This window comes from Leucopleurus acutus (genome assembly GCF_964270905.1).
Source record: "Leucopleurus acutus genome assembly, chromosome: 16".
Taxonomy (NCBI): Eukaryota; Metazoa; Chordata; class Mammalia; order Artiodactyla; family Delphinidae; genus Leucopleurus; species Leucopleurus acutus.
Window position 1 is genome coordinate 22,130,427 of NC_139158.1, and position 12,833 is coordinate 22,143,259.

Sequence of the window (12,833 nt, forward strand, 5' to 3'; positions counted from 1 at the left end):
CCTACAACCAGGATTGCTCTACTCAGCAAGGATCTCATTCAGATTGACGGAGAAATCAAAAGCTTTACAGACAAGCAAAAGCTAAAAGAATTCAGCACCACCAAACCAGCGCTACAACAAATGCTAAAGGAACTTCTCTAAGTGGGAAACACAGAAGAAAAGGACATACAAAAACAAACCCAAAATAATTCAGAAAATGGTAACAGGAACATATCGATAATTACCTTACATGTGAATGGATTAAATGCTCCAACCAAAAGACACAGGCTCACTGAATGGATACAAAAACAAGACCCATGTATATGCTGTCTAAAGAGACCCACGTCAGACCTAGGGACACATACAGACTGAAAGTGAAGGGATGGAAAAAGATATTCCATGCAAATGGAAATCAAAAGAAAGCTGGAGTAGCAATATTCGTATCAGACAAAATAGACTTTAAAATAAAGAATGTTATAAGAGACAAGAAAAGACACTACATAATAATCAAGGGATCAATCCAAGAAGAAGATATAACAGTTATAAACATATATGCACCCAACATAGGAGCAACTCAATACATAAGGCAAATGCTAACAGCTATAAAAGAGGAAATGAACAGTAACACAATAACAGTGGGGGACTTTAACACCTCATTTACACCAATGGACAGATCATCCAGACAAAAGATTAGTAAGGAAACACAATCTTTAAATGACACAACAGACCAGATAGATTTAATTGATATTTATGGGACATTCCATCCGAAAACAGGAGATTACACTTTATTCTCAAGTGCACACGGAACATTCTCCAGGATAGATCACATTTTGGGTCACAAATCAAGCCTTGGTAAATTTAAGAAAATTGAAATCATATCAAGCATCTTTTCCGACCACAACGCTATGAGATTAAGAAATAAATTACAGGGAAAAAAACGTAAAAAACGCAAACATGTGGAGGCTAAACAATGCCTTAGTAAATAACCAAGAGATCACTGAAGAAATCAGAGGAAATCAAAAAAATACCTAGAAACAAATGACAACAAAAACACGACGATCCAAAACCTATGGAATGCAGCAAAAGCAGATCTAAGAGGTAAGTTTATAGCAATACAAGCCTACCTCAAGAAACAAAAAAAATCTCAAATAAACAATCTAACCTTACACCTAAAGGAACTAGAGAAAGAAGAACAAACAAAACCTAAAGGTAGTAGAGGGAAAGAAATTGTAAAGATCAGAGCAGAAATAAATGAAAGAGAAACAAAGAAAACAATAGCAACGATCAATAAAACTAAAAGCTGGTTCTTTGAGAAGATAAACAAAATTGATAAACCTTTAGCCAGACTCATCAAGAAAAAGAGGAAGAGGACTCAAATCAATAACATTAGTAAGGAAAAAAGAGAAGTTACAACGGACACCGCAGACATACAAAGCATCGTAAGAGACTACTACAAGCAACTCTATGCCAATAAAATGGACAACCTGGAGGAAATGGACAAATCCTTAGAAAGGTATAACCTTCCAAGACTGAACCAGGAAGATACAGAAAATATGAACAGACCAATCACAAGTAATGAAATTGAAACTGTGATTAAAAATCTTCCAACAAACAGAAGTCCAAGACCAGATGGCTTCACAGGTGAATTCTATCAAATATTTAGAGAAGACCTATCCTTCTCAAACTCTTCCAAAGAATTGCAGAGGAAGGAACACTCCCAAACTCATTCTACAAGGCCAACCATCACCCTGATACCAAAACCAGACAAAGATACTACAAAAAAAGAAAATTACAGACCAATATCACTGATGAATATAGATGCAAAAATCCTTAACAAAATACTAACAAACTGAATGCAACAACACATTAAAAGGATCATACACCATGATCAAGTGGGATTTATCCCAGGGATGCAAGGATTCTTCAATATATGCAACTCAATCAATGTGATACAACATATTAACATATTGAAGAATGAAAACCATATGATCATCTCAATAGACGCAGAAAAAGCTTTTGACAAAATTCAACACCATTTATGATAAAAACTCTTCAGAAAGTGGGCACAGAGGGAACCTACCTCAACATAATAAAGGTCACATACAACAAACCCACAGCAAACATCTTTCTCAATGGTGAAAAACTGAAAGCATTTCCTCTAAGATCAGAAACAAGATAAGGATGTGCACTCTCGCCACTATTATTCAACATATTTTTGGAAGTCCTAGCCACAGCAATCAGAGGAGAAAAAGAAATAAAAGGAATACAAATTGGAAAAGAAGAAGTAAAACTGTCACTGTTTCCAGATGACATGACACTCTACATAGATAATCCTAAAGATGCCACCAGAAAACTTCTAGAGCTAATCAATGAATTTAGTAAAGTTGCAGGATACAAAATTAATGCACAGAAATCTCTTGCATTCCTATACACTAACAACAAAAGATCAGAAAGAGAAATTAAGGAAACAATCCCATTCACCATTGCAACAAAAAGAATAAAATACCTAGGAATAAACCTACCTAAGGAGGTAAAAGACCTGTACTCAGAAAACTATAAGACACTGATGAAAGAAATCAGAGATGACACAAACAGATGGAGAGATATACCATGTTCTTGCACTGGAAGAATCAATATTGTGAAAATGACTATACTACCCAAAGCAATCTACAGATTCAATGCAATCCCTATCAAATTACCAATGGCTTTTTATGGAACTAGAGCAAAAAATCTTAAAATTTGTACAGACACACAAAAGACCCCAAATAGCCAAAGTAGTCTTGAGGGAAAAAAACGGAGCTGGAGGAATCAGACTCTGTGACTTCAGACTATACTACAAAGCTACAGTCATCGAGACAATATGGTAGTGGCACAAAAACAGACATACAGGTCAATGGAACAGGATAGAAAGCCCAGAGATAAACCCATGCACTATGGTGAACTAACCTATGGCAAAGGAGGCAAGGATATACAATGGAGAAAAGACAGTCTCTTCAATAAGTGGTGCTGGGAAATCTGGACAGCTACATGTAAAAGAATAAATTAGAAAACTCCCTAACACCATACACAAAAATAAACTCAAAATGAATTAGAGACCTAAATGTAAGACCAGACACTATAAAACTCTTAGAGGAAAACATAGGTAGAACACTCTTTGACATAAATCACAGCAAGATCTTTTTTGATCCACCTCCTAGAGTAATGGAAATAAAAACAAAAATAAACAAATGGGACCTAATGAGACTTAAAAGCTTTTGCACAGCAAAGGGAACTAGAAACAGGATGAAAAGACAGCCCTCAGAATGGGAGAAAATATTTGCAAACGAATCAATGGACAAAGGACTAATCTCCAAAATATATAAATAGCTCATGCAGCTCAATATTAAAAAAACAAATAATTCAATCAAAAAACGGGCAGAAGAACTAAATAGACACTTCTCCAAAGAAGACATACAGATGGCCAAGAGGCACATGAAAAGATGTTCAACATCACTAATTATTAGAGAAATGCAAATCAAAACTACAATGAGGTTATCACCTCACACTGGTTAGAATGGGCATCATCAGAAAATCTACAAACAACAAATGCTGGAGAGGGTGTGGAGAAAAGGGAACCCTCTTGCACTGTTGGTGGGAATGTAAATTGATACAGCCACTATGGAGAACAGTATGGAGGTTCCTTAAATAACTATGAATAGAATTGCCATATGACCCAGCAATCCCACTACTGGGCATATACCCAGAGAAAACCGTAGTTCAAAAAGACACATGCAACCCAGTGTTCATTGCAGCACTCTTTACAATAGCCAGGTCATGGAAGCAACCTAAATGCCCATCAACAGACGAATGGATAAAGAAGATGTGGTACATATATGCAACGGAATGTTACTCAGCCATAAAAAGGAACAAAACTGGGTCATTTGTAGAGACGCAGATGGACCTAGAGACTGTCATACAGAGTGAAGTAAGTCTGAAAGAGAAAAACAAGTATCATATATTAACGCACGTATGTGGAATCTAGAAATACGGTACAGATGAAGCAGTTTGCAAGGCAGAAATAGAGGCACAGGTGTAGAGAACAAACGTATGGACACCAAGGGGGAAAAGCAGGTGGTGGGGATGTGGTGGTGGGATGAATTGGGGGAGCTGGGGATTGACATATATACAGTAATATGTATAAAATAGGTAACTTATATAAGAACCTGCTGTATAAAAAAATAAAATAAAATTCAAAAAGAAAGAAAAAAGAACCAAACAAATTCTGCAGCTGAAAAATACATTAAGTGAGTTGGAAAATTCACTAAAGGGGTTCAACATCAGACTTGATCAGGCAAACTTGAAAACAGATCTTTGAAGTCATTAAGTTAAAGCAAAAAAAAAAAAAAAAAGAAGAAGAAAAGGAAACAGAGTCTAACAGCCCTTGGGACACCATCATTAGGACCAATTTACAAATTATAGGAGTCCCAGAAGAAAAGAGAAAGGAGCAGAGAGCTTATTTGAAGAAATAATGGCTGAAAACCCTCCATATCTGAGGAAAGAAATGAACATACAAATTCAATAAGCTGAAAGAACTCCAAGAAAGATAAATCCAAAGACACCCACAGAAAGACACATTACAATCAAATTGTTAAAAGTCAAAATTAGAGAATCTTGGAAGCAGCAAGGGAAAAGCAAATCATCACATACAAGGAAGCTTTCATAAGATTATCAGTGGATTTCTTAACAGAAACCTTGCAGGCCAGAAGAGCGTGGCATGAGATATTCAAAGCGATAAAATAAAAAACCATCAACCGGGCTTCCCTGGTGGTGCAGTGGTTGAGAGTCCGCCTGCTGATGCAGGGGACATGGGTTCGTTCCCTGGTCCGGGAAGATCCCACATGCCACGGAGCGGCTGGGCCTGTGAGCCATGGTCCCTGAGCCTGCACGTCCGGAGCCTGTGCTCCACAACAGGAGAGGCCACAACAGTGAGAGGCCCGTGTACCACAAAAAAACAAAAAAACCATCAACCAAAAAAAAGAAAACAAAAACAAAAAACAACCATCAACCAAGAAAACTGTATCCAGCAAAACTATGCTTCAAAAATGCAGGGGAAAAAAAAGTTGAGAAAGTTTATTATCACTAGGCCTGCTCTTATAAGAAATGCTAAAGGGAGTCCTTCAAGACGAAAGGATACTAGACAACAACATGAAAAAGTTTTCCAGTTAAGGTAATACATGGACACATATAATAACCTGTATTATTGTAACTTTGGTGCATAAATTCACTTTTAATTCTTATTCAGAACTTAAATGACAAAAACATGAAAAAAATAACTATATGCCTATGTTAATGGGCATATAACATATAAAGATGCAATCTATGATATCAGTAACAAAGTCGAGGGGGTGGATCTTATAGGAGTACAGTTTTTGTATGCAATTAAACTGCTATCCGTTTAAAATGGAATGTTATAATTTTAAGATGTTTTATGTAACTGCAATGATAACTGCAAAGAAAATATCTATAGAACATACACAAAAGGAAATGAGAAGGGTATCAAAGCACGTCTCTACCAAAAAAAAAAAAAAATCAAAACTCAAAGGAAGACAGTAGAAAGGAGAGGAGGGACAAAGGCTGTAAGACATACAGAAAACAACAAAATGGAAATAGTTCTTCCAATCTAGTGATTACTTTAAATAGCAAAATGTCAGCAAACTGAATTCAACAGCACATTAAAAGTATTATACACCATGACCAAGTGAGATGTATTCCTGGAATGCAAGGATGGTTCAATGTATGAGAACAATTCCATGTAATATACAACATTAACAGAATGAAAGACAAAACCACATGATCAATCAACTGATGCAGAAAAAGCATTTGACAAGATTCAAACTCTTTCGAGATAACAACACTCAACAAACTAGAAATAGAAGGAAACTACTCCAACATAATAAAGGCCATATATGAAAAGCCCACAGCTAACATCACACTCAAAGGTGAAAGACTGAAAACTTTCTGTAAGATCAGGAACAAGGATGTCTGCTCTTGCCACTCTATTCAACACAGTATTGAGAGTTCTAACCAGAGTAATTAGGTAAGAAAAGGAAACAAAAGCCGTCCAAATTGGAAAAGCTCTCTCTGTTCACATAGGACATGTAGAAAACCCTAACAATTCTACAAAAGCAATGTCAGGACTAAACAATGAGTTCAGCAAATTTGAAAGATTCAAAATCAACACACAAAAAATCAGTTGTGATTCTACATACTAACAATGAACAATCAAAAAAGGAAATAAAAAAAAAAATCTCATGTACAATAGCATCAAAAAAGAATAAGATACTTAGGAATAAACTGAACCAAGGAGGTGAAACATTTCTATGCTAGAAACTACAAAACAGGGCTTCCTTGGTGGCGCAGTGGTTGAGAGTCCACCTGCCAATGCAGGGGACATGGGTTCGTGTCCCAGTCCGGGAAGATCCCACGTGCCACGGAGTGGCTGGGCCCGTGAGCCATGGCCACTAAGCCTGCGCGTCCGTAGCCTGTGCTCCGCAATGGGAGAGGCCACAACAGTGAGAGGCCCACATACCGCAAAAAACAAAAAACAAATAAAACCCTACAAAACAATGCTGAAAGAAATTTTAAAAGACACAAATAAAAGGAAACATTCCATGTTCAGGGACTGGAACACACTATTGTTGTCAACAGTATACAAAGCAACCTATGGATTCAATTCAATCCCTATTAAAATCCTAATGTCATTTTTTGCAGAAATAGAAGAAAATCATCCTAAAATTCATAAGGAATCTCAAAGGACTCTGAATAGCCAAAATAATCCTGAAAAAGAATGCAGTCAGATGACACAAACTTCTTGATTTCAAAACATATTAAAAACTACAGTAATCAAAACAGTGTGGTACTGGCATAAAGACAGACAAATAGACTAATGGAACAAAAGAGAGTTCAGAAATAAAGCTCTGTATATATGGTCAAGTGATCTTTGACAAGGGTGCCAAGAACATTCAATGTGAAATGGATAGTTTCTTCAAAAAATGAGACTGGGAAGACTGGATATCCATATGCAAAAATGGGAAGTTGGAACCTTATGTCCTGGTAATGATTTCCAGGACATCTTGTTAAGGGAAAAAAGCCAACTGCAAAAGAGTTTATTTATATAGTATGTTAGCTTCTGTGTAAGAAAGAAAATGAAATAAAAAAGCATATATATATCTACTTTTCTTTACAAAAAATGGAACAAAGGAAGGATAAATCAGAAAACAACAATGTTATTTACTTACATGAGATAGGTGGAGGGCGGACTGGGTGAAATAGATATGAGAAGGAATGACACTTCTTTTAGTATACTTCTTTGTGTAGTTTTGCCTTTGGAAGCTTGTTAATGTTCTATAGATCCAAAAAATAAATCAATAAGGATGGAAGAGAGAAAAAAACCCTAAAATTAAAAGCAAATTGAAACAAATGAACCCAACTGTATTCTAAATGCATAAGAGCTAATCTGAAGGGGAGGAAAAAAGGAATCCAAGTAACTTATAAAGGGAGGTACAAAGATGAAATGAGGAAAAGCAACGAAGAATCCTGTGCAAGGGCTGAAATTAGAGGTACTGGTATAGACACTTGATTTCTTAAATATTTATTTGTGTGTACGTACAAATTTGTGTGTGTGTGTGCGCATATCCTACCTACATGCATATATTTCCTAACTGCCTGCTTTGAGGGTCTAGAAGCAAAGACATCCCAGTAAAAATATGCACATCCAGCATCCAGATCTTGGTTTCTAATACCAAGATGAACCTGACTTTCTTATTGTGCCAGTAGGAAGAAAATGCTCAAAAAAAATTATGGGTGCATGTCACAAGAACAGAGGGGCCAGCTTGAAGGGGCTACTGCTTACCAAATCTGAGAAATGTGTAAACCAAAACAATTTAGTACAATTATAAATTATAAACCACTGAAATAAACAGGAATCCGTGAGTCCACACAGAATGAATGAATGAATGAACAAATAAGGTAAAGGGAGGACTCTTGCTCATAGAATACTGAGTAACAACTAGTCAATATGGAGGAAATATAGAGAGTTGGAAAACCATCATTGTACAATAAAAACTGGCTCACAGTAAAAACTGGTTCAGATGAGAATCATCAGTTTTTGCTAAATATAAGAGGCGGTGGGGATTTTGATGAAAAGCAGGATATTTGCTGTTCTTAAAGTGTATCCTCACATATTATTCAAAGCAAGGGGAAAAAACAGTAACTCTACAGTGGAGAAACTAGACAACACCTTGTTAAGGTCATCAAAATAAACAGAAGAGAGGGACAGACGGACAACATACGCCTCTTGTTGTGGCATAACCTGAATCTAATCATAAGGAAACCCAAAATGAAATTACCAATGTCATGAGACAAAGAAAGATTGAGGAATGGTTCCAGACTAAAGGAAACTAAAAACTGAAATGTCATATAGACATAGGAAGAGAGAGCGAGAAAGTGTAAAAAGTGCAGGAGCAACCCAGCACACACACAAATAATAAAGCAAATGAGGCAGAGTATTAACAGAAGATGAATCTAGATAGAAGGTATACAGATATTCCACCATTCATGCAAGTTTCCTGTAAGTTTGAAATTATTTCCAAATAAAATGCTTGAAAAAAATTACAGAGCCTCTGAACAAGATGACATAAGTCCATGCTTTGATGAATCCCTTCTGCTATACACATATAGCAATGATAGGTAAAATATAAAATATATATATATATATAGGAAAACCAAAAAGATATAGTCAGGCTGAAAACCAAGATAAACATCTCCATGAACCAGAAGAAAGAATAGAAATTCAAAGTGGTGTGCAAGGCCAAAGCCACAGGCCTGCTGGAATCTGGAAACAGACACTGGCAGCTGAGAGTTCTGCTCCTATGGGGTAATTGAGACTAAAAGTGCTCCACACAAAATTTGAGATAGAAGCCAGACTGGCTAATGGTAGCTAAAGTTGCTGATGAAAAAAAGCTTGATACTTGCATGGGTTGCAAAGGGTTACATTACCCTCTACTCTGAATGCAACCTTCAAAGAGATACTGGGTCACTCACCTCTTTATTTGACAAGCACTTAATAGTTTGACAGTTTTTGGAAGAAGAAAGTTCAGTAGCATCTGCCTCCCGAGTCAAGAAAAGCAGCTTCTGGCCCACTGAGTCCAAGCATTCTAAAACACTGTACAGAAGGAGAAGAGATCAAGGTAGGAAAAACAGTTTTCCATAACCCAAGAATTACTTCTCTATACTTGCACTGTCTAACCTGGTAGCCATTAGCAACGTGTGGTTATTTAAATTAAAATAAAATAAAATAAAAATTCAGTTCCTTAATTGCACTAGTCACATGTACTATAAGGTCTACATGTATGGACCTTTTTGGACAGCAAAGATATAGAACATTTCCACCATTACAGAAATCATATTGAACATTGTTGTTCTACATTTAGCGAGAGGAAGGATAAACAAAAAATATACTCAAAACTCTTTACCAAAATTTAGGCTAGATTCTAAGGATCTGAAACATTTTATGGTATAGAGACAAACCTCTTCTGAGTCTGTTTTTTGTTTGTCTTTTTCCCAATCTGGGCAATACATCAAGGCTATAGCCGACTCTTCTAATCAAAATACTCACTAGTCTATCATCTCCCCTAATGCCACTTAGTTCAATGTATTTCAATGTCTTACTTTTTTTGTAAAGTGAGTTATTTTAAGACCAATCAATAGATTCAGAAAATTAGAAAAACAGATGCTATTTAGGGCAGTACGTGGTTTTTTTCCATCCATGGTTTTTCTAATGGAAGAATGTTACTCATATTATTGGTAAATATTTCTCAATAGACTCAAAAGGGGAAAAATATATTCCAGGTTTTGTTATTAAATAAGAAACCAGATACTCCATTTGTCTTTGCGACCATTTAGAACTGAAAAATATTACCTTGTGTTTAGCTGCTGCACTACTTCTGCTGTATTTCTCGGCTCTAGGCCTGCTGCTTCTAGTTCTTGGTGACTAGCTAGTGCCTCCAGATTTAGTTCTGCAATCTGAAGGAAAATAAAGTGGTAAAATCATTTAATATCTTGCAAAGTATTTGAGGCTAAAAAAAAAAAGAAACCAAACAAACAAAAAAACACCCAAACCCCCCAAAAATCCAAGAAAAACCCACTCAAGTGGTGTGCTCTGTTTCTGTAGACAGTAACTTTGCTGTTGCCACAGTCCCAGGCTGGGTTCAATAGTTACCAGATGGTTTCTGGCTGCTTAGCCAAGAATGGCAATCTGTTACCAGCTGCTGATGTTGTGACATGAATATGGGAAAGGGCCAAGTAGGGCTAAGTGAAAAGCAATGGCAATTTTGGCTCATGATTCATTCCAAAGTCACTTAAAACTTACTTCTCTGCAAACATGCAACTTTTGGAAATTATAAAAGAATGGCTTTCATGGCAATATGAAAAAAAGACTTTATTGGACTAACACAAAATCATGAAAAGTATTCTAGTTTATTCTCCTTCCATAAAGTGGGAGCCCATTTGGGAGTTCTGATGTGTAGAGATACAGGTATTTTTTTTACTTAGAATCATTTTAGATTTGCAGAAAAACTACAAAGACAGTACAGAGTTCCCACATATATCCAACTGCTATTTTCAACTATTATTACTATCTTAATTAGTATGGTGTATTTGACACAATTAATGAACCACTATTGATATGTTATTTTTTTTCTTTTTAAAATTTTTTATTGGAGTATAGTTGATTTACAATGTTGTGTTAGTTTCTGCTGTACAGCAAAGCAAATCAGTTATACATATACATATATCCACTCTTTTTTAGATTCTTTTCTGGTATCTTATTATTAACTAAAGTCCATCCTTAATTCAGATTTCCTAAGATTTTACTCAAGTGAGATGCAATTTTTCCTGGAAATCAAGTGGCAGCATAACAAAATGCAACTGTTCTCAAAGTGTGGCTTGAGAACTCCTAGGGGTTCCAGAGACCCTTTCAGGGGGAAGTTTGCAGGGTCCTGTCTTCTCCAACTATATAACACAACAGATTGGACGTAAAAGCAGATATGAGAGAGTCACTAGTCTCCTTAACAGGAGCTTAGTAGCTAGACATTAAAGAGATTTGCAAAATATGTAAAACAATGACACTCTTCCCATTAATTTTTTTGAAAATGCTTTTTTCCATAAAAGTACATTTTTTATGTTAACATGTAATGATTTTTAAAAATATTTTCAACAAATTAGTAAATATAATTTTTCTCATATGTAATTTCTAATATAGTAAATATTGATAGATATGACCCACAAAAACAAAAGCTCTTTGAGGATAAGTGGGTCCTGAGACCAAGTTTTTAGAACCTCAGTGCAGTGGTTTAGAGCAGGGGTTGGCATATTACAGTCATTGGATCAAGTCCAGCCCAATGTCAGTTTTTTGTAAATAAAGTTTTACTGGCCCACAGCTGTGTCCTTTTACTGACATACTGTTATAGCTGCTTTTGCACTACCAACAGCAAGTTGAGTAGCTGTGATAGAGACAGTATGGTCTGTAGAGCCTAAAATATTTACTGTTTGGCCTTTACAGAAAAGGTTTGCTAATTCCTCATGTAAAGCAAAGACAGGCTTTAGAATCTGACAGACCCTGGTTTGAATCCTGGTTCTGCCTCTAATTGTAGGACCCTCAATAAGTTATTAACCTTTCAAAACCTCTGAACGATCATATATATAATAATATCAATAGTTAACTTATAGAGTTGTTATAAGGATAAGATAATGTATATAAAGCATTTTAGAAGAGTACACTTCGTAAGATCTCAGTGAATGTTGGCCATTACTCACAAGCTGCATAAGATATTTTACAATGTCTTTCTATCACCATGACACAAAATACTATTCTGGCTTTTTATTATTCTTATGGACTACCATTTATTTCATAATGGGGTCATGCTAGAAAATATCACACAATGGGATAATCTAATAGGTTAGAATGTGTTATAACACAGTCTGTCAGAAACTACATCCTCTTCAATGCCTCCTTTATGTGCTGTTTTAATCCAGGCCCACTGAACTGCTTTTGAAACAATGATATGCTACTCACACCCCAAGAAAGCAAAAATCTATCTAGATTTTTATAATTATCACAATTATTAGCATCAGCTACAATGAATTAAAAGTGGCATGCGGGATCTTTAGTTCCTCAACCAGGGATCAAACCCGTGCGCCCTGCAGTGGAAGTACAGAGTCTTCACCACTGGACCACCAGGGAAGTCCCTCAGCTACAATGATTAACACCACATTATGGTGCTTAATATATTCATGGCACTGTGCTAAGAGCTTTATACTACATAATATCTCATTTACCCTCACCAATATCCCAGAGAAGTGTGCTACCATGTTACAGATCTGGAAACTAAAGTTGCTCAGAGAAATTGCCCTAGATAGCATATAGCCAGACCTATTTAAAAACAAGGAAGTCCAACTTCAGAGACTACATATTTAACCACTACATGAGGCTAGTGATACAGGTCTTAATTTCAAATACATGTTCACCTTGAATTACACTGCCATTTTTGTAAAGAAAGGTAATAGCAGGATATGGTGGTCTGTGACTCTGTTCTAGTCTCATAATTTTAAGGAAAGCAAAGGTACTAACCTTCTTTGGGCCATATTTGAGGAAATACCGAGCCAATTCAAGGGCTGTTCTAGCATCTTCTGTGGCATCATGACCAAACCTATCTGGACACTGTATATCCTTCCTGGAAAGTCAAGGTAAAATTGACATAACTGGGAGCATTTTTAATGATAGAGTCTTTCATACCAAATATTCTGGCTACATGTAG

General features: G+C 36.1%; 1 protein-coding gene across 1 annotated transcript in view; it reads right to left on the bottom strand.

Moving 5' to 3' along the window:
• Positions 1–12,833, bottom strand: part of REXO5 (RNA exonuclease 5) — a 43,047-nt gene that overhangs the window by 12,880 nt on the left and 17,334 nt on the right. Inside the window, 3 exon segments of the mRNA XM_082858165.1 lie at positions 9,061–9,181; positions 9,938–10,041; positions 12,647–12,749. Of these exon segments, the coding sequence (XP_082714291.1) occupies positions 9,061–9,181; positions 9,938–10,041; positions 12,647–12,749 (328 nt within the window).